Genomic DNA, 23,680 nt, shown 5'->3' with positions numbered 1-23,680 from the left:
ACAATAATCCATGAAGATTAAACAGGTCTAAATAGCTGTTTGATTTATTAAAAAATGTGTATTTCAATAAATATCAACTAAAGGGTCATAACCTAAAAAAATTGCTGCCAGCATTTAAGTGGGGTTAGAGTTATTAAGTAATTGAAATAAACTGAAACAATGGAGAGAGAGAAAAAACACAGTGATAACAACAAAGTCTAAACACCTTACTTGAGTCATACAAATGACCATGGCTACTCAGTTAAACACAACAGCTTCCTAGCTAATATGACCTGGGTTTGAGTCAGCAGTATTGTTTATCCACTTAATATACATAGAACTGCTACATCTTTTTATGAGTGCAGCTAGTTCAGGGAAAGAAAATGAATAGGTTCTGTCAGGTTAAACAATTATATTTGGATATGGGCTATACACACATAATCAATGAATAACATTAAATTCTGTTAAATGGTATTACAGTACCTAACAAAACAAATGTAAACAGGACGGACATTCTGTCAGGGATATACTTTGTTTGGCAAATGATGCTGAAAACTGTGCAAGGCTCTGCCAGACTTTGTTCTGGTCTTTAGGTAAAAGTGTTTATTGAAGAACAATTATACAGACCAGTGTTTCTCAAATGGGGGTACACATCGGTAGTACAGAGGGTACTTGAGAGTGGGAGAGACTGGAAAATTAACAAATGAAAGCATTAAAAATATTGGATTTTATCTTTATTTTTAGTTAAAAAAGATCATCATATAATGATGATGGAAATGATCTTGATTAGAACATGAACTGAAAATACAAGAGTCAGTCTTGGTCCCACACCAGGCAGGAGATGACCGGAAATGATAAAAACTATAAATATAAATCTATTCGAGAGGCACTAAATAATGTTTCATTCTGCTTACAAAATAGGATTCTTTAAAATGTGTGTAATCACTCATTAATTCCATCATTATGTTCAATAGTAATTTTTTCATAGTATTCTGAGTAAAATGTTGTATTCGGACAAAGGGGACAGGCTACTCTGATTCAGAAATAAAAGATTGTACAATCTCACAGGAAAACAGATGACACAAATAGGATGCTTTGTAATTAAATGTTATTACAACATATAATTTAGGTTAAGGTGATGGATGCCATTGACCTACTGAATATCGGTTTGCACTATTTTCCTAGCAGCGCAAAACTTAAAAAATTGTCATGCAGCATGCAAACATTTCATGCCACTCAGCAGGAAAAAGTTGTTCCTTGCAACACTAAAGACAAGTGGAAATCATGTTGCCATGGCAACAAAAATACATGCTTTTTTATTTTCGAAAGATTAGCCTTTGTTACTGATTAGCGGCTTGCTCACTCAGGACGTTGTACGTTACCTTTACTGCAGTCACAGCGCTAGAATAATATCATCAAACTACTCTTTGTGTTGCATTATTATTATTATTATTATTCATTATTTGGACCTTGATTTACACACTATTCCTGCCTCCACTTCTTCCCCCATCATTCATAATTGGTGTACCTACAGATTTGTGTTTGGTAAATCACTGATTAAATCTGTAATATGTAGACTGTCACAATGACAGATAGTGAAAGCTAAATCACAGGTCTTTACCTCAAATGATTTCCAAAATAAATCAAAGGCAAAGACTTGGCTCTGAATTTTATAGAAACGTGTGCAAAGAAAAAACTAAATGCTGTCTCTTTTCCTGGGTAGCAAGATAGCATTGTTTGGTAATGACCCATTGTCACCCTAATAGCAGCTCAATATGTGTCCAACATTGAACGAAACAAATGCTTAACTGCAAATGTGTCAGACTTTCCTCCACAGATGTGAGCTTGTGTGTGCGCCAGTCGAACAATGATGAGTTTGAGTCACGTTTCCCTGTGAGTAAGTCAAAGGAGCTCAATACAAAGGTTACTGTATAAGGCCCCTGGCAACAAAAAGTTCATCAGAGCCAGCTGTCGGCTGATGGGCAGCAGGGTAGTTGGCTGCTGTTTCTGTGATGGCTTTTCTCTGCAGGGATGAGTGATGGTAAACAAGAGAGCCATTGGCTCTCATGGCCCAGTGAAACAGTGTCAGAAAATAAACACAGCAAAACTTCACATCTCGAGCATCTCAGTGTTTAATTATGAGTTACGGCTGCAAACACACACCAAATTAGAATGAAATGAAACCTTCATATAATTAACTTGCCCTGGCCTAAATTAAGAATTGATACAGTTTTTCAAAAACCTTTTTTGGACTGAGTACTTCAATTATCAAGTTCATTTCATTACCAGCAGGTTAAATTAGCCATTTAAAATCACAATTCATATTGTATGAGTCATACGAGAATACACATTAGAATTTTACTTGTGGAGATGCTTTTATACTCACTAGACTACACACACTGTAAAAAAATAATAATGAACAGCCTGGTGTACAGGTTTGTTTTTTCTTGATTAAGTTATTCATTAAGTCCATAGCACTACATTAAAATTGAACATTATTTACAGCTGAAACATGTGCATTATTCAGAAAAAAAACATCTTTGAACTCTGATATCAAATTATTCCATGTAGAGATTGTGTTTAACTTTGCTCCATGAATTCTTGTTAAGGAAAATACTGTTTGCTATTGCTTTGCAACTCTTTATTTCATATTATTTGATTGGTTATTTCCACAATTAATGATAACCAATAATGTATTTTCTGTCAAAATTTCCCTTAATATAACCTTTTGAAAAATACTAAATTATTACCATCTGTTACATTAAGTTGTCTCTTTTTAATAGTGGGAAACATTGTTTGGACAGTGCAGGCCTAATGGTTAAGGAATCAAGCTTGTAATTAGACGGGCATTGGTTCAAATTCAAGATGGGCCCTCACTGTGGGATGTTGAGCAAGTTGCTTAACACTTACTGCTCCCCGGGCGCTACATATTAATTTGTGTGTGTATCTGTCCTGTACATATTGTATTGTATTTACTTCAAAGACATATAGCTGCATCTTTTTTATTCAAATGTTCTTTTAAATTCCTACTTGAGCAAAATAAACCTCAGCATACATCACAAAAATGTGAAAATAACATTACAGATATCATTTATGTATGGTATGAATAATTTTAAACCAAGCGCAAGTCCTTTGGTACTCCACAGGTAATATCTCTAAATATCAAAACATCATTTCTAATTACTACACATTGCACTTACTAAGTGTATTTTGAGGCATCTATTGATTACACCTCATATCCCATAATTCAGTTGTTTCCTCAGTAATCTTTTATGGTCATTACCAAGAAAACCATAAAAGAAATTAACAAAAACCCCAACAGAACATTTATTTGTCTTCTTTTCCTTGGCTATGTTCCTAACTATTTTAGTGCAGTGCACTTTTCTCTAAACCTAAACTAAATTTAACTTATTAATACAAACAAATATTTTTGGTTTGTCAAATATTAACTTTGGTAACTTGAATAACTGATGAAGAGTTGATATCAGTCTAAAATCATCCATGCATTGTTTGTCTCTATTAAAAAAAATACTTTGTGACATTTTAGAGTGAATAATACACGTTTGAAAAGATATTCTGCAAACATAATTTGAATGTATACAACCTAATATGTTATTTAAATGTTTACAGTTTATATGACATCATTGTTTTTTTTTAATCCACAAAAACATTCATTTTAAACTGTGCCTGTTGAATCAAACTATAGAAAATGTTATCTGTTATCAGGGACAATAATCCTCTCCGTTTGTTGCCAAGGTATTTTTCCATCTAATTTTGAACACATGCAAAACAAAAACCAATATGAAAAACATTCCCGTTCTTTCAGTCGATCCACGTTGCAGATCCGCCTCCACATCCCACCTTTAACAGCGAGGCCAAATTCTTGGTGCCAATTCAGTCTTTGCTGCTGACACTAGCAATTTACAGCTGCCTGCTATTCCAAGAACAATTATTCTACTCTTTAGATTTAAAACAAGATTATTATTTGTTTTTCCATGGTTGTCCTATACATTACAACTACTAAGGTATCCTAAACAATTATTTTGCAGATATTTCTATAATCAAATACCCTGTCATTTGTGTCCTGCAATCAAGGACAATTGTGTTTAAAGTTACATCTGTACAACTTGTACCAATGTAAAATAAAATGAAGGTTCCCCAATGAAAAAAAAATAATATATGTTGTTTGATCTTCATCAAATCTTATAATATGTTACGGTTTCGTTTATTCAGTTTTTTTCAGGAAATTTTTATCTCCTTACATGTTTGAACTGTCAACTGCCAGTCTTCCTCAGAGGTGATTTGAAGTATCCCAACGAGTTCTTTCATAAGGAAAACATAAGCATCTTCTAATGGCTTTCAGCCTTATGAGACAAAGAAGACAAAAATAACCTGCTGGAATTCATCAAATCTTATAAATAAAATCTTTGGGCAATAATTTACATTTGGAATAGTTTATTATTTACTAGTGCGTGTGAAGTACAAATAGACCCCTTAATGGCACACGTCATGAGGCAAAAACAGGAAACGCCACTGGCTAAAGACTGTGGAGGCTAGTAATGTTACAGCTATAGAATCGTCTTGTTGTGTGTTTGGGTGTCAGAATAGGAGGAATAACGTTAATGGAAGTAAATTAAAGTTTTATAGGATTCCAGCAAACACTCAGAAAAATGAAGACAATTGTGGTTTTGCCTCTAGGTTAAGCCCCGCCCAACAAAATATGTCACTATTTTTACAAACAATCAATGGGTTTATTTCATAGACATTATATACATAGACGCCGCATTGGCTGCTGTCGCTCACTAGAGCGGTGTGTCCACAGGGCGGCCATCTTGGACCAGTGGCAATCGCTCCTACAGTGCATTACATCTATACACCTTTTCGCGGTGACATCATCCGGGACATTTGCTTTAGCAACGCCCTCCGCCATTTTAAGAGGGGTTTACATTTGTCTGATAACCGCTATTTACCACAGACAACACAAAGGTTTTACTCAATGTTGTGAATATTTCAGCAGATTAGAGCCAAAGGCCAAGCACCGATATGAAGGGAAGTTACATCTGGTTGGTTTGGAATCATGTCCATACAGAGCACCTCAAGGTTAATTGAAAAACAACCCGACAACATGGCCAGATCTCCAATGGCCTGCTATTTACAAATACCTCATTAACAGCCCTGGCATCTACACAACGGAGAAAATGAGGACTTACAAAAGCTTCGATGCATATATTTTCTTTAAGGTAGGCTTATGTATGTGTTTTTGTCTATATAGGCCTGTATCATCATGATAATTGGCTCATTGTGCAATGTGGCTAATGTAGGCTAGTGCTGCAAATAATAATAATAATAATAATAATAATAATAATAATAATAATAATAATAATAATAAAAATAACAATGCAGCCTAAATTAAAACAATAAAATGGGTATATGAAGCAAATTTATTGAATTAATATACTTACAGTTCATATACAAGTCAACGCATATTTACTGTTAATTTCACGTTGCTTGTCTTTAAGTTAGACATACTAGCCATAAACATTTCAGTCATTACTGAATAAATTACAATTTAAATGTAGACTAGTTCATAATCAATCTCATAAAATCACTCAGGAAGAAATTGTATCCAGCGTCTACGTATATAATGTCTATGGTCTATTTGGCTTGCCTGATGCTCTGGACTAGACCTACACTGCCATCTGGAGGTAAATACAATTACAAAGGAGAACACAGGTAAATATATCTGTTTTAACTATTCCCAAAAAATAGAAATATTTAATAATGTTTCAGTTTCGTGAGGAATAATAGTTGAAATGTAGCAAATAAATATATTTCGAATTATTTATTTTAAGATGACGTCTTTACATGTGCGCATGCGCCGGGTTTGTTACTTTAGCATCTTCAGATGTTGTGGGTGAAGCGCGGATGGAGTGTAACTCTCAAGCCATCTCTGTTGCTTCTATGTTCTACCTGTCGTCGTCAGGTAAAATAATAGTGTAACTAACCTGACTGTGTGCACATTGAATATTCTATTATTGACCTTGTTTCGCCTCGTTACGCATGGTTCGGTTTTACATTTTGACGTCCTACCTGCACAGAGCCGGGATGCTACCAGTTAGCTAGCCCGAGAAAACCACTAACGATCCCATTCAGAACTAATAAGACGTAAAATACCAGCTGTGAATGTGATGCCCAATCAACAGATAAGTGCTGATTGTTTGCTGTTGTAAATGGAGCAGCTGCGTACATTGTATGATTTCATAATTCAAGCTAACATGCATTAAACGCATCGTTTGGAGCATTAAAAGTAGTAAATCTCTACCTTTACACCCATGTTTGTAGAAAGTGTTAACATTTTGACTTCAACATCTTTCTTAGTATTTTCTTACCAAACACAATATTTGACGTGCATTGCTCACTTATTTCTTGACCTGGTTTTTACATTGAAATTAGGTTAACATTGTGGTTATAAATCGCTCCGTCTTCCTTTCATTTAACTGGACATCGATTTCATTTGCAACTATACTGTATTCCATTATTTAGCAGTTATGTGTTAAAATGTGACTCTGGAGGGCCACGATAATACAGAATGTCCTCCAACTGACCTAAATGTGATGGTTTCATTTTGAACCCCTACAGAAAGCCTCTACATAGCTACATGTGTTGGAGCTGGGAGATGGTTTTACTCAGTGTTGTTTAAAGTATAATTCAAGGCTGATATCTTCATATAGAAACTAAAGATAAACGATAAAGATAACCTTTATTAGTCCCACAAAGGGGAAATGTGCACAGTTTCAGCAGTAGATAAATAAAAGAAAATAAAGCAGCATAAAAATAAAAAGATATATATGCACATGGGCCTGTACACAATATAGAAAGAAAGACAGCAGACAAGTGACAAGAAAGGACATTGCACAGTTCAAATTAGGGGTGTCCCAATCCGATATTGATATAGCATATCGATTCGATGTCAGCCAGAAAATGAAGATCAGATTTTATCTGACTGCATCTAAAATCTCCGATATATATATTATATTTATTAAATTGTAGAATACTGTAGATATTATGTTGAAGGTTAAAATTTATGTAACCAATTGGTTAAAGCTGCTTATCCGAAGTTTCTGAGAAACGTCTTGATGTCCCGCCCTCAACAGCTTCACTTCCTCTCCCAATCTACCAGAAGCCAACTGATAATGCTAATTCATAACACAGCTTGAATTTAGCTTAAATAGAATAAAATAATATTCTTAAATGTTGGTACTGCAACGTTGATCCAAAGCATATTTAACCAAATCTAGGATTTTTTGTTTCTTCAGTATTTATTTACTAATATGCTTTTATATGCATATAAAGTATATCTATACATACACACAACAACATATAATGATGTATATAAATCGCAAAACAAATGGTGATCATAAAATAAGAAATAAACAAAAGGGGGTTGGCCTTATTCATTCAGTCTATATTATAAAAAATTGCACTCAAGCCGTTTTTGTTCCTACTATTTAGTCTGAATTTGCCTCTGCAGAACGTTTTGTAGTTTTGTCATGAAGATATTTGCTTCCATCATTAAGCATCATTATTAGCATGTCTCATTAGGCACAGCGTCTCAGTTGTTTTTTCGAGCCCAGCGGTGACAACGAGTAGAAAAACAGGTAACTATAATCAAGAGTATAATTAATTGTAAATTATATGGAAGGAGACAGCTAATAGCAATTGAGAAATGGAGATGAGGTAAAGAACTCAGACAGGTGTGGTGCAAGATATTTGTGTTAATTTATAAAGTACGCTTTGACTAAAAATGTAATCTGCAATAAGTTTTTTTTTATTTTTATTTAAATTGAACAATATATAATTACAAATGATTTCCTATTTAAAAGTAATGAGAAACCAAAATGAACAAATGTACTGGTATTCAGTGAACTTGCTAAGCTGTCTGAGGGCAATAGTATGTTATGTTATGTTATGTTATGTTATGTTATGTTATGTTATGTTATGTTATGTTATGAAGTGACTGCTGATATTGAGATGCTGCTTTGAAAATAGCACAGAGATTATACAAACCTATAGCTGTAGTTCCCAGGGCTGCTGTTATGTAACTGATATGGACTGGAAACACATCTTGCAACAACACGCTGAGATAAGGTATCACCCCTGGAACATTTATGTTAGCATAATATTAAAGCAAACATCACAGATCGGCTTGTGCTGGTGGATTGTTGGGACTCTGGAAAGTTCTCACCAAGGCTTTTCCATTACAGGCTATCAAGGTTATTTTGACTGCAAATGTTGATTTAGATTTAGTCCCAGTCTTCTGACTAAAAGTTTAATTAATTTGTTTTAGTCATTGGGATTATTTCAGTTATAGTCTAATTTTAGTTGATGTATAGCGTCGACTAAAATATAGAACAAGGGTTTATGCTAGGGATGGGCAATATGGACTTTAAAAAAAATATCCCGATAATTTCTGGTATTTATCACGATAACGATTAACATCACGATAAAAAAAAAAAAAAAAAAAAAAAAAACTATAAATAAATAAAACAATTCCCAACTTAAAGTGTAAACAGGTTCCTTAAGTAAGTAAGTATTTATTTATAAAGCGCTTTTCGCAGATAAAATCACAAAGTGCTGTACACAGAAACAATAAACATACATTTACATCACATGTGTAGCATCATAAAAGGGCAGTAAAAATTAAAAATAAAATCTTGTTAACTAAAAGCTTTTTTGAAAAGCGAAGTCTTCAAATGTTTTTTAAAAGTGTCCACGCAGTTCATCTCCCGGAGAGACTGGGGCAGACCATTCCATAGTCTGGGGGCTGCAGCCTGGAACGCCAGGTCTCCTCTGGTTTTAAATACATACATTTGAATACATCAACACATTTAAAATCAGTGCATGTGGATCACTCTATTAGTGTTATTGTATGATATTAATTTATTTCCTCACTTAAAATTAAATTATTAAAAAAAGCACATGAAGAGCACAAATAATTCCATCAGTGTTTTTACTGTTGCTGAATCTTGATTCATTCATCTTATGAGTTACATAAAGGTGTGGTTAATAAATAACTCTGTGATTTCCTATAATTAAACCAGATCAAGCTGATTATTTAATCATTCAGTATATTTTGGTGTAATAATCTCAGTAGTTACATTGGTCCCATTAGACTAATTTATCTGTGAACACGTGAAATATAATTAAAAAATATTGCATTTCACAAGTTTGGATGGATGCATAGTGACATTAATATTATGCTAACATTAATTTTACACAATGTGTGACATGTTTAGCTTTTATCCTTTCATACAAATGTTAAATCTGACCGTAAACAAATCAGTGGCTCTCTGTGGTTTTATGACAGACGTGTTCTTTGGAGTGGTTAGCATTAGCTCTTAGCCCAGTCTGTGTGTCGGTGGGTTAGCATAGCATAGTTAGCTTTAGTTGAGTTTCCAGTTCATAATCGTTGCTACGGGTTCATCTCTGTCCCCGTGTTTGTGGGACTTTGGGTGGATCTGATGGAGGAACTTGGATTGGTTCACTTTGTTGGATGGTTATCTGGTCTTAACCAAGTAGCGGCCCATGATGTATCGCAGCTCGGCAGCTCCAGGTAGCCTTGACGAGCACCGGCATCTGTGGGTGTGAGAGCCGGCGGCGGGAGGCGTGTTGCACACCGTGGCTGCAGAGGCTCCCGTAAACAACGTTCCGCTCCAGAGAATTATAAGTTGACAACAAACGGGCAGTTTTGGCCTGTGGAACAAGGTTTTTAGGGGCATTCTCGACTAAATTGAGGGACAAATGGCCCGTGGCCCTCGCTAATTTCCGATATGGGAATTTATCGTTTATATTGTGGGATGACATATTTTTACCGGTGAGAATATTTTTGACGATAAATCATAAACGATAAAATATTGCACATTCCTAGTTTATGCATTTTTCTTAAAGTTTAAATTAGCATTTATCAACCTGTTTTGGGGATGGTATTAATGTTTTTAAATGCACACAGATCAATGTGTAAGAATACATGATAATATCAGTTTGTATTAGATTTCAATCTCATGTAACAATTGTATTAGGGATGTCCCGATATAACTTTTTCACATATCACTATTGTAGCCTTGAATATTGGTCGACACCGATATCAATCCGATGCAATATCAGCACGACTCATACATACTTTTATTACTTATTTTGTAGTGTGGAATGTTAGAAAAGGCTTGAGCAAGTGATGTTACTCAAACAGAGAACAATAGTCAGCAACAGTAGGGATGAGAAAAACTGACCCATTTATTATTAAATCCATGTATGTATCATTGTTTTGAAATGTGAAAACTAATTGGTTACATAAAGTTTAACCTTCAACAAAATATATACAGTATTTTACAATTGAATAAATATAATATATATTGGAAATTTTAGATGCAATCTAATAAAATCCGATAATCGCTTTCTGGCTGATATCAGACCGATATATCAATATCGGATCGGGACACCCCTAATATGTATTGGTCGATGAAATTATCAATATATTGTTAATTAATTTTGTTTACATGTATTTTTTCCACATTTGTCATAGTTTAGTTATTGTCACTTAAAAAATGTAGACAATTTCTGGTCAACATAATTGGTTTGGTTGGAGCATATTTTACAATAGACTAGGGCTGGGCAATTTTGCCTAAAAAAATCTCAGAATTTTAATATTTAAGAAAAATTTGAGTTAAAAATTTTTTTGTTTTTCAGTGCACTTAAAAATGACTGCAGACATCAGATATATTATCAAAAGTACAACTTTATTGCTGTGATTGTCCTCAAGAGTTAAAATGCACAGAACAATCCCAAAATAAAAAAGTAAATGAGGCTCTGTCATTCAACTATTTCAAGCTTTAACCCAGATTTAAGCAAAAATGCAACAGCAACTTCACAGTAGCTTAAATTGTCTGATTAAGAAATTAGATAACTACATATTTTATAACATTACCATTAAAAACATAATAAACTCTTCCCTTAGCATCTCAGCATAGTGCAAATAAAAAATGAAACATGCCTATGGCACACACATATAGCCTTATCAAAGGGTAAACAAAGAGGGGGCTGGCTCACATCGCGCTATGGTAACCCAAAAGGACGGAATGCGAAAAAGTCCCAAAAAAACAGTGTTGAAAAAAATTTCTCATGTGATAAATCATTGCAAAGATTATATTTGTATTCTAGTTGCTGAAAAGCAGCTTCAGATATTTTCCCAAAGATGTTTGCAGCTGTGTAGAATTTCACTTGTCATTTTTCTTTCTTTTTCTTTTTTAAGTGACCTTGAAAAACCCTCTAAGAATCTGAAACCATGGGGAATACAAGCAGTGAGAGGGCTGCTCTGGGCCATGGGGAGAAGGCCCAGCGCAGGGACAGCCGTGGAAGCAAAGAGGGAGACAGACCAAAAATCCTGATGGATAGCCCAGAAGACGCAGATATTTTTCATTCTGAGGACATGAAGGTATGTCATTACAGTAGTTTTTTTTTTTTTTTAAATTTAACATGACAGTTGATTTTTTTGACCTCAACATCTTGTTCTCATGGGAATTTCAGGCTCCTTTAGAGAAAGAGGAGTTTCTTGCATGGCAGCAAGACCTAGAGGCAGAAGATAAAGATTCAACCTTAGATCGACCAACTGTCTTTCGCTGGACTGGCGATGGAAAAGAGGTGTTCCTCTGTGGATCTTTCAACAACTGGGCCAACAAGATTCCTCTCATAAGAAGGTAAACCACAATTTTAAAAAACTACTTGAATTATCTTATGCATCAAATGTTTTTTTTTTTGGTAAATGTCTTTAAATTATTCTTGTCAAAACAATTTTTGTATTATACATCAGTGTTATTATTACACTAACAACTTGATTTAAACTTGGAACTAGTTTTTTACTTGTTAAAGCTGCAGTTTGTAGAATCCTCTCTCTGCTACATTTTGAAATCAAAACTCAACTTCCCTTACCGGTGTTTTTTGTTCACGCTCTGGGTGACTTTTTTTCTCAATATAGACTAGTGACAAGTGTATTCACTTTATCTTGTGTTATTGGATATTTTCCTGGTGTTTTAGAGACTCTAACATGAATACACATATCACTTTGTAGTTACTGTCCCGAGCAGCGGCTACTGCCATCGGCAGATTCTAGGAGCGTCTCGCTCCTGGATTTCTAAATGTCATTTTACAGATCCAGGAGAAGGAGATGAGATTCCAATTCGATTACAATATGCTCAAAGATGATTCTGGATTTTTGACCAAATGATGGCAAAAAAAAGTTACATATTGTCCCGTTAATTCTTTTTAAAATTCCTTTTATTGTGTCCTCCTTCATCAAAATTCCCAATTGAGGTAGCCATTGCTACTGATGGAAATTATCTCAATAATTAGAAAAAGGTTGTTGATTACTACCACATATATAAATCCAAATGTGGTCATTCATCTTGTGTATCTGTACAGGATTACTGTTAGAGATATGAAGTGTTGTCCATGAATGTGATGAGAGATACATATATATTTTGCGTGTGTGTGTGATGATTGATATTTGTTTGTTCTTGGCTGTCAGCCAACATATAGAATTCAATACGAAGAATAAACATTAATTTAAACAACCAAAAATGTAATGGGCTGAAGTAGTAACTGCTTTTCGGAGCCCAACCCCAAACATTATAAAAAAAACAATAGAAATAAATCAATTACACCGCTGTATATAAATCCTGTGTTCTTATGATCTTTTACAGTCAGAACACTTTTGTGGCGATTGTTGATCTACCTGAAGGGGAGCATCAGTACAAGTTTTATGTTGATGGCCAGTGGACCCATGATCCTGCTGAGGTGACAATGATATTTTGCACAAGAGTGCAGCATTTTTTTTTAAATATTATTATTAAAGCTTTCTTCTACACACTGCACCCTGTGATAGTTAGTAGTTTCATGTAATTATCTCCTCATTAACCAAAATGCCTCAAAATGGAGATGGAGATGGAGATTTGAAGTGTGCAAGGTGGTTTATATTTGTGGCGTGTTTCCCGACAGCCTGTTGTGACCAGCCAACTAGGCACAGTCAACAACATAATCCAGGTGAAGAAAACCGACTTTGAGGTGTTTGACGCTCTGATGGTGGACTCACAAAAATGCTCCGACATGTCAGGTGTGTGTCTAAGCCCGCCTATGGAAAAAAATAAGGATTTTTTAAAGAAAAATGTAAAGGCAATTAAAAAAAAAAGTACATGATATTGATGTTGTTTAATTCATGATCATGTTAACTACATGTGAGTTTAGGCTAGAGGCTGCAAAATAATGTTTGTTTGTGTGTCGTCATGTCTCGAGTTGTGTACGATCATTAAAAAGCAGCATGTGTGCCTTCTCACCAACGTAGGCGGTTTGGGTGCTTTCATCACAAATGCTTCTGCTTTTCAGTCAGGAACTAACTGAGGAATGCAGTCTTGGTTTTTGGGACATTTTGTTCTCTGATAGTTTCTTTTTGCTAAGAAACAAACTTGAAATCCTTCTGTCACTCCTTTATGAAGCTGTGTGCCAAATATTTCTGTCTTCTCTTTATCAGATCTGTCCAGTTCTCCCCCGGGGCCTTATCATCAAGACGCTTATGTCCCCAAACAGGAAGAGAAGTTTAAGTCTCCCCCCATACTCCCCCCTCACCTCCTACAGGTCATTCTTAACAAAGACACTGGGATCTCTGTAAGTAACTGTGTAACTTGTTCTCACTCTAGGATTTATCTTACAATTCCATTTTGAGTTGCTTAAAGGAAGTCTTTTAGGACTATGCTGATGATGCTTTTTGTATCTAAATCTCTAAAAATTTAGCAAATATACTATATTCAAAGTACACTAATATACTGTATTTAGTTTGCTTTTATTTTCCATTTGTTTTGTTTTCATATTCAGTGTGACCCTGCACTCCTCCCAGAACCCAACCACGTCATGCTTAACCACCTCTATGCTCTCTCCATTAAGGTAAGGCTTCATGCTGACTAAGTGGGTTTTTTGTTCATGTCGGTTTTTTTTCCGTCATATTTTTAGCTTTTTTTGGCAGCTGACATTTGTGAAAGTCGTGTAGCTTTGTTAGCATTTGTGTAAGTCTGACAGCTTAAGGGGCCTTTGACTTCAGATGCAGCTTTCACAGCAGATCGTATAGACAGAGTGGCCGCGTTGATAAAAGAAGGTGAATGGTACAGATGGACACAGGTCAAGGGCAGATAATTGGTCTTCTTAAAGAACACTGACAGGAAAAACAAACAGCATGTTTAGACAAAGACGTAGGCAGTGGAGACACAGAGTTCACGCTTGTGTTTCCATAACGAATATTTTCCAGTGCAGCCGTCAGATGCTCACGCAGTCTGATATCGAATTTGTCTTGCTAGTTGCACTTGTAGAAAAGGTCATGTGGCAATCGCTTTCTTTAAAATAAGCTTGGTTTGTCTGTCTGACTTTAACCTGTTGGACCAAGGAGCTAACTCAGATATCAAAGCTACATTGTCAAGTTCAGAGCAGTCTGCGCATCTCTACTAGTTTTAAACTTTGGAAGAGTTGGACATGTTAATTCCTAATAGACTGATATGATTTCTGCTGTGCACTTTATCAGGATCTCAATGGAAATAGTGATGTTTTCTGAACATAATAAAGTAGTTATACATGTTTAAATGAACACAATTTAGTCCAAGTTGGTTTGAGTTAGGGTTTGCGTCAATTACATTTTTCAGTTACAATTATATTTTCAATTGTCCATGTTGAATTACAATTACATTTTGATTACAGTGACCAGCATTTTTCCTAATTACAATAAAATTTCAAATATTTTTTATTCTTAGAAAGGCAATTACAATTACGTTCTCAATTACTATAATTAAATATCAATTAATCACAATTACCGAGCCTGAAATAAATAACCTGACAAAAGTTAGCTTTCTGGTAACATCTCTTATGATTGAGGATGAACCGATCGATCGGTTATATTATATTTCATGTGCAGTTAAAACAACACATTTATTTTGTTTCACTGTTTTACAATAAAATAAGAGTGAAATATTCAAGGTGTATGCTGTCAGTTATAAATAAAGAAAAATCGGGAACAGCCAAAATCAGTATAGGCCGGTTAGGCTTTTAAAAAATTGGTGATCGGTGCACCCTTATTAATGATAACAGGTCCTAAATCAGCTGTAAAATACGCTAAAAACAATTATCTATTATCTATTTTTTTTCCTATCTATTGGTTTTGTTGGTTATTTTTGGTGTGGGCATCTGAGCCTTTTTTGTCAGTATACCCCTAGATTTCAATGTTTTTAAAATGGTAAAATATGAGAAAACTTGTTATGAAACGTATTTTAACAATTGTTAACTACATACATGTAGAACTGTGACATGGTTCCCCAGTTTTACATTCAATTATAATTGACAATTTTTATAATTTTTCATGGCAATTACAATTACAAAGTAAATTATCTAAACTCAATTACAATTTATTTATGATTACAATATTAACACATTTTTAAAATTACAATTGTAATTGATTCATAATTGCAATTAATGATCAATTATGCAATTACAATTAGAAATGACCCCAACTCTGGTTTAAGTGCTCCGAGAATTAAATGTTTTTTGTGGGATAGTTTAGGATTTAAAGACCCCAATCAGCATAAGACCAAGAGAGTAGTCATGATGCGTCATAAACTTTATGCAATTGGTATAAATTATGAATCACTTATGGAGTGGGAATTTGAGACTAGAGCTGATTAATGGGTTCTAAAATAGTCAACAGATTGGACTCTACAAGTCATATCTTACAGCGGAAAGTGTCCCATCACATTCCCCCACCCCACAAAAAAGGATGACTGTTAGCAAAGATAAAATGAAGACCAAAGACTGACAAGTATTTAGAGCTAAGCAAACAACTGCACAAAGTGGCTGTAAACCTTCTTTAAAGCTATAAATCAGGCTACATTTTAAACAACAGGACAGCCACTTCTTTGCTTTCACCATTGTATTTACAGCTTGTAACCAGCTAATATTCTGTGTGACCTTGCTTACTGTGAAATGATGCATGTATTCTAATATAAATAGGTTGGCATGATTTATCAGTCTCCAGTTCAGCAACTGTTGTGGTTATCACTATGACAACCAACAGGGGGCAGTCTAACTACACAATTTCTTTGGTAATCCAGGCTAAAACCACTGTGTACATGTAGTCATAACATTATGGCCAAGATACAGTATGTGAATAGGATAACATTACTAAATGATGGGTTTTATTAGACATCAATTGAACATTGTGTGATAAGTTTGACAAAGCACAATGTGTGGAAGCTAGAGGGAGCATCTGTCTGGTCCTGGACTGGTTGGAAGCCAACATTTATTAATGTATTAATTAAAGGAAGAATCAAAAGCCATGGCTCATTTAAGCTAGTGCAAAGCTGTTTCTGGTCTGTTGACTGATCTAAGTATCAGCTAGCTACTGACATGAAGTTACTAAATAAGTTGTTTCTGGTTTTAACAACGAGATACCAAAATACTGCTTTGCAGGTTTGTTTCGTATTGGCAGGTAAAAGAGGGTTTCAGTTGGTAAAACCTTAGAGTCCCATTGTCTGCCATAGAAATCCGAGAACATGCTTAATCCATCACCAGAGAATTAGTGAAAAACTAGCACCCCCCTCTAAAATGATAATTGATTCCAGTGTGTTTTTATCATGTTTTTTCCAGCCTACACAAAGGTGTGTCAGGTGCAACATGTTCAGCTCTGAGTTTTTCACTCGCTGTTATTAAATCTGTACATGCTGTAGCTATTTCACTTACACTTTCCAGGCTGTCATTGTGTCATAGTCTGAAAACAATAGCTCGCATGTCCACTGAACTCACTGATTCAGTATGCTTTTCATGCACTGTGCACATGACAACACTGCTACCACTCAGTACAGGTCAGCTTCACACTTTGGTTCATCGTTTTGTAAAGTTTGTATTTAAAAATGAGTTTTTAGTCAATTTATTTGCACATTGGAGTGCCACTGTAACTCACACTAAACTTATTATTGTCCAATCTCGACCTCCGAAAGAAGCTAATAATTTTATCGGCTTTCTTTGGTTTATTTTTCTGTAAGCAGGATTATGTTAAAAGTAACGGATCTTGTCAACATTTTAAGTGAAGATAAACCTTACGCCAAGGAAGATCTCATCAAATTTTGGAGGGGGTCTGTATCAGTATAGTGACTCTGGATCAGTTTAAAAAAAATGGTAGTTTTCTGAAATATATAACTGGCATAATTGACCGATCTCTATAAAGTTTTACCCAATTATGTAGAGTTGATTCCTTAATTACCTGACTAAGTTTCAACCGGATCATATCTGGATTGTGCATTTTATCGCAAAAAATTAAGGTTGCTCATTCATTTTCTGCCTACCATATTGTTAGATCAAGCACCTTTATTGCCATATATGTATAGGTACATACACAAAATGTGTTCTCAGCTTTTAACCAATCCCTGAGGAGCAGTTAGGGTTAAGGGACTCAACGTCCCACATTGATGGCCGCTTCTATTCCCCGTTAGACCATCACAGCCTCATTATTAAGGCTGAAACATACTCGGGCGGAGGTCTGCCAGGCCAATTAAATGCAAAGCACAGATTTTACGACCACGCGGACTTCTCTGCATAGTTGATGTCACACAAAACACTGCTTGACATTAAATATAACACCGACCTGCATTTCACCTGCTTGGTGAAGCAAAGCAGGAGAGATGAACACGAGCTTAGAGGAGAGACCTACAGGCCCTTTAAAACATTTAAAACATGTCCCAGGAGAACAAGGACTACAGAGATGTGCTAAGAGTCATGGGACATGTTGGATTTGAATGGAAACTGCTACAGGGCAGTGCACACAAGTATGTCAGCTGTGAGGAGAGCGGACAGTTAGCGCAGTCCCCGTTGTGTACGGGGTCTGTCTGAGTGTATTTGAGCCTTTAATGGGGGTAGAAATGCCTTATAAGCCATTAATGTGTGAATGATCATAGTACCATGATCAGGTTTATTGATCCAGATCACTGCTCATATTTGGCAAAGAGGAGATTTGGCAGTTGGCGGATGTTTGCGCTCTGAGTGCTTTTCTTTAGTGTTTGCTTTGTTGGGATATTGCATAATGATTAAACTTTATTTTCTATTACTTCACACTTAAAAGTCTAACATTCAGGCACTGATAACATTTCAGTTTGGTTTGAAGTAGTTGTGTGACATTTCAGTGAGGATTTTCCCTGTTTCTCTTTTTCTGTCACAGGATGGAGTGATGGTGCTCAGCGCAACGCACCGCTATAAAAAGAAGTATGTCACCACCTTACTATACAAGCCCATCTGATCAGTGATTCAACTCCAGCACAAAGATCTTCACTGGTGGATGTAGACTTGTTTGAAGGGTAACTTGAAGAGGCTCCCAAACTCCCAAGAACTTCAGTTGTCTTGTTTAAATCGATTGTGTCCAATATCGTACACTGTGTACGAAATATCCACTTCTGTTTTTTTCCACAATGAAGGCATCAATAAATCTTAAGTCATTTCAGTTAAACTACAATTACAAAGGCCACCTGAACTTTAAAGACTGCAAAAAATAAGACAGAACAGATAAGAAAGGATAACTTGGGGGTAAAACACATTTCTGTAAAATCTTTTACAGAACCTGTATATTTTCACTATGCTTATTAGGTCCCTCAATGAGAAATGTCACAGAATCTTTCAACCTATCATAGATGTATTGCACTGACTGCAATTTTTAGTTATTTTGCACATCTGTATGCAAAATTAAGACGGGCTAAGATTGCTCTGTCTTGTTTTTGTCTGATAAAAATAAGGATATATGTTGAAAGGCAATGAAATGCTGAGCCAGTGACTCTGAAAGTCCTCAGTCAAACTGCTGCTGTTGCTCGTTTCAGGGAAGACGAGATGATGAATCTAAGGACAGGAGTCTAAATCATGAATGTTGAAATGAAAATAGAAAGGGGGTGCACTCCCAGGAGCAGCTTTTCACTGTCATTTCATGTGGAAATAAAAACCTGCCCTTTTTTTCAGCTGCACGCACTGTATTCAGTAATGTGTAACATTAAAAAAAATACAGGAGTGACAAGGAATTACCAATGCTATATCTGGATGGCACTTTGCCTTGATGTATTTAGTTTAATTAAACAAAAAAAAAAGATAAATACTTTACATTGACCAAAAACACACATCAGTGTTGGTTATACAGCACTGCTCTGTTAAACATAATAATGTGAACAAGAGGACGGACTAAATCAATTTTAATGAGATACTGCTCAAACTCTAGCAGGGACTAAAAATCTGAATTTCAAATCATGGATCTCCATTGGTTGGCAAGACGATCACAATTCTGTGCTAGGTTTCAGAGTAAGAAAACAACTGGATGCACTGTTAATACAAGCCACTCTACACCTTTCAAATGTACCTCTCAATTTGCTCAGAATAATAAGGTGAAAGGTGTAAATGTATCACTCATCTATACTATTAATATCTAGCTTGTCACTCGCTGTCTTTTTAATGTTGGTGAATGATTTATGTATAAATTATTCTTGTTAAAAGTATCTTTTTAGCTGATAGAAGCACATGGAGCATGAAAATGTTCTAAGACACACTGTTATTTATTTAACTTTGTTTAGACACTGTTTACACAATTAATATTGTTTTATGTTTTTTTTATATAGTGTGAATGTATTTAATTTAGAGCGACAGAGTTATTAACAGGGTTTTTGCTTTGTTTTTGCTTCTTAAAACTTCCTGCTGTAGTGGTGCACTTACACAATTCAACAGTGACTGTGGTTGCAGTTGGTACGTTTCTGATCTGTTTATATTTCTGCTACAATTGCTGCAAAGAAGTAGATCTGTGATGCTCCAGCCTCAGATCTCATGTCTTTGATACTCCAGTGCTTAACTTGTGAATAAATGGCAAATCTCAGCCTCTGGACTTCCTGGTACAATACTTTATCTGCACATTGACTTTTATTTTGTAATTTCTGATTTTCATCCAATAAGCTCAATTGTATCACCTGACCTTTGTTACAATGGGAAAACCTGCAGTACCTATTAATTAAATGAATTGTGTTCAGGAACTGCAATGAAGCATTGTGATTATGCCATTACAAGCTATATAAGCTATTTGATGTCTTTGGCTGCTGTCGGACTGTGCAATGGTGAGAATTGAAGATGGAACCCATGAGATGTTAACATGTAAAAGAACTACATTCCATTGAACATAGAGATCCCCTCCCAAAATGGCTGAATATATGTATGCCACACATATGCTTAAGATGTGTTACATGCAATGTCTACCTGTGATACTTCTTTTCAAAGTATTTTGCTTAAATGGATGGAGGAAAGAAGCATCACATGTTAACCTTTTTAACTATTCCACCATCGCCTCTGCTAACTCGGCAACAACGTAGCCTATCAATTACATTATTATAACTTTATTTTATTAATATTGCATTTATAATTTCACTCTTACCTGACACTAAGATTGAATAAAATGGAATTTATTAGTTAGTATTGCCATTATCTATTAGTATTTCAGATAATGATAATTATATTGTATTGGGTTTTATGTAGTACTTTTCACATGGCACATATAGTTAAAACACACAAACATAAATTCACTACACACACTGGTGGTAAGCTATGATTGTAGCCACTGCTGCCCTGGGGCAGACTGACAGAAGCGAAGCTGCCATAATGCGCCATTGGTCCGTCCGACCACCACCAACACGTTCATACTAGGCAATGTGGGTGAAGTGTCTTGCCTAAAGATACAAACAGATACTGAGTGAGGAGATTTGGCAATGACAGGCTGGTATGGCCTCATACTCACACAACCACATTGACAAAAGCTTTATCATCTGACTTGCCTATAGTTTGTTTTTATTTGTTTTTTTTACTGTTTCTAGCATGAGGGGTTGGGGCGTGGTTATATTTTCAGATATTGTAGACGTCTGATGGGGAAAAAAAATTACATTTTAGAAAATGGAGAATTTAGAAGAAAAAAAAAAGGTTTTCAGTTTTCATATACACATTCATAATACTTTGTAAAATTGAATTATTTTAAACAATATTGCAGTTAAAGTGATTTTTAATTGTGTGAACTATACATGATCTAATGGTCAACAACAACATAGTGATGATCACACTATCATCACAAGACAACTATACAGTACTGTGAAATGATCCTATCAAACGCAGTTTTTCGTGATTATTTATGGACTTTGAAAATGAAATATCATCGTTGTTCCTTGTCATGGTAAATTTTGCTTTGCTGGTAATTTGTGAGGGTCTAATCTCAAGTGTGAAAATGGTTATGTGCTTGGCGTGTGCTTGTCTTTGAACCTCTGGCTCCATGTGACTCCCTGTAGTATGAACAGCTGACGGACGAAGGCCTCCTCATTGTCCAAATAAAAGGTGGCAGATAATGGTCTGCTTGCTACTCTGTGACGAACCTCCACCAAGCAGGATGAATACCATCCAGACCGTCTTTCTCTTTGGCCTGTGCCTCTCTTTTGGTGAGTTTTGCAAAAACAGACACTGACAGACTTGTTGACAGACATTAGAGGTCATTATTGTTTTTGTTTAGTAAAGATCAAGTTGATTTGTGTCTGTCTTGCTTATGTGTCTGAAATCTTGGTTGTTGTTGTTTTTTAATTCTAAATACATGACCAGGTTAATAAAAGCACAAAGTTTTATTTTTAACTTAAATTTTTTCTTTTTCACTAAATGCTTATCTTTGTTTTGGATAAACTTAGTGCATTATTTACTTATTTAATAAATTGTAATTTTAGCTTTGCTCAATAATGTTTTATGGGGTTTTTTTTTGTGTGCGTGTGTGTGTGTGTGTGTGTGTGCCTAAAAAAAAATAATCTTGTTTTAACCTTGTGACTGCACACACTGATAATAAGTTGTTTTTCAGCTCAATGCTTGGACATCCACGCACTCAATCAGTTCAGAAACATGATCCTGTGTGTAATGCCTGACAGCTGGCCTATTTTTGACTATGCTGATTATGGTTGTTACTGTGGAAAGGGAGGCTCAGGCACACCTGTGGATGATCTTGACAGGTCTTTATTGAACCACATTCAAACAACATTGCACAGTTTATTTGGTCAGCTGTAATGTTTTTTTTCCATTTGCCTTTGGGGGTTAAAGGTGCTGCCAGGTGCATGACCAGTGTTTCAGTGATGCCATGCAGCATCCTGACTGCTGGCCCATCTTGGACAACCCGTACACTGAGCTCTACCACTACAGCTGTGATGAGAAAAACAGGAAGGTCACATGTGGCAGTAAGTAGAATAAAAACATTAAATGTTATCATGTATCGTGACTATACTTGTACTTCTCTGTAATGATAAGCTGAACATTATACACATTGTCGTTTTAAGGTGCAAATGACGAATGTGAGATGTTCATCTGCGAGTGTGACAGGAAGGCCGCAGAGTGTTTTGCCCGATCACCTTGGAATCCTGAGCATGAGCACCTCCCCAGTGACCAGTGCAAATAACAACCCGAGCTAACTTCCATCCGTCCATTTTACGATCTGCTTGCTCTTTTTCTGTAGGGTCGCAGGGGTCTACGGTGCTTATCTCCAGCTTTCTTCCGGCACTAGGCATGGGTACACCCTGGACAGGGCACCCGAGCTAACTTATCAAATAAAAATATAATAAATGTTTTTCAAAATTGTTTTGTCAAGTTTTTTATAGTCAAGAGAACAGACTGTACCAAATCCTAGTAAAACACTGGTCTTATTTACTTACTATTTAATTTAGAGTCAGTTACTCAGTATGTAGTCAGTCACTGATACTTATGGTTGGGCACCGAGAACCGGTTCCAAATAGGAACTGATTCCTAACGTCCGGTTCCGGAACCGTTAAGAAGATGTTTGCATTTCAATTATTTTTTTTTTTGATTCCTACATGCCCGCACTAAACACTGGTCTTATTTACTTAGAGTCAGTTACTCAGTATGTAGTCAGTCACCAATACTGTTTAAAGACCTATAGGTTACAAAAGGGATGGCAGCTTGGGTATTGTGTATGTTACAAGGTAAAGCAGACACTGGCTGCGTCTGAATAGTCCCTCTTATCTCCTTTCTTATCCACTTGTATATAACCCCGCGGATCATGGGGTTAAGGAAAGGTGTTAGGAGAGGACTAAGGAAAAGGCCATTACGTTTGTTTTGACAATCAGACACACTTTAACAAGGTGATGTAATATTCGGACGGCCGTGAAGGTAAGTAACGTCTGCCGTGGTGATTAAATAATATACGTGTATGTACATTCACAGTTACTATTTAGTCCCTGGGTTATTTCACAGCAACAGGTCTGACACTCTTTTACTGTTTAGCGTTCATTAGAGTGACAACCTGGGGGAAGAAACGGTTCTTTTGATGGGTTGTTTTGGTGTTGATATGAATTATATTATTATCATCACACTAGAAAATTAGTTAAGAGCTGCTGCAAACGACAATTTACTTACCTGACAAGAAATGGGCCGAACAAAATCGCATGTTGTCCAGATTTTTGCCTCGTAGATCCTGGTTTAGCTTTGCTCGCCACAAGCGCCTCCTTTCCTCTGATAACTTGAGATTGTTTTCCCTGATTTCTTCTAATTTTTGGCCATCTATAAAACTCCAAATGTGTCTCAC

General features: G+C 35.7%; 2 protein-coding genes across 3 annotated transcripts; both read left to right on the top strand.

Annotated features, from left to right (window-relative positions):
• Positions 1-5,835: 5,835 nt before the first annotated feature.
• On the top strand, positions 5,836-19,951 carry prkab1a (protein kinase, AMP-activated, beta 1 non-catalytic subunit, a). 2 transcript variants are annotated; one of them, XM_028462669.1, is made up of 8 exons: positions 5,836-5,962; positions 11,285-11,467; positions 11,560-11,729; positions 12,732-12,825; positions 13,027-13,141; positions 13,556-13,689; positions 13,897-13,965; positions 18,269-19,951. In XM_028462669.1, the coding sequence occupies exons 2-8, from the start codon at positions 11,318-11,320 to the stop codon at positions 18,344-18,346; spliced, it is 810 nt and encodes a 269-aa protein (XP_028318470.1). In that variant the 5' UTR covers positions 5,836-5,962; positions 11,285-11,317; the 3' UTR covers positions 18,347-19,951. The 2 variants fall into 2 exon arrangements, with proteins under 2 accessions (XP_028318470.1, XP_028318472.1); XM_028462671.1 differs by lacking the exon at positions 5,836-5,962 and adding an exon at positions 7,538-7,637.
• A 1,459-nt stretch (positions 19,952-21,410) lies between these two features.
• LOC114473357 (phospholipase A2-like) lies at positions 21,411-22,667 on the top strand. Its single transcript, XM_028462925.1, has 4 exons — positions 21,411-21,545; positions 21,950-22,097; positions 22,186-22,319; positions 22,419-22,667. The coding sequence occupies exons 1-4, from the start codon at positions 21,455-21,457 to the stop codon at positions 22,535-22,537; spliced, it is 492 nt and encodes a 163-aa protein (XP_028318726.1). The 5' UTR covers positions 21,411-21,454; the 3' UTR covers positions 22,538-22,667.
• The last annotated feature ends 1,013 nt before the right edge of the window (positions 22,668-23,680 follow it).

This window comes from Gouania willdenowi, chromosome 12 (genome assembly GCF_900634775.1).
Source record: "Gouania willdenowi chromosome 12, fGouWil2.1, whole genome shotgun sequence".
Classification (NCBI taxonomy): Eukaryota; Metazoa; Chordata; class Actinopteri; order Blenniiformes; family Gobiesocidae; genus Gouania; species Gouania willdenowi.
This window is presented reverse-complemented; position numbering and strand designations above follow the sequence as displayed.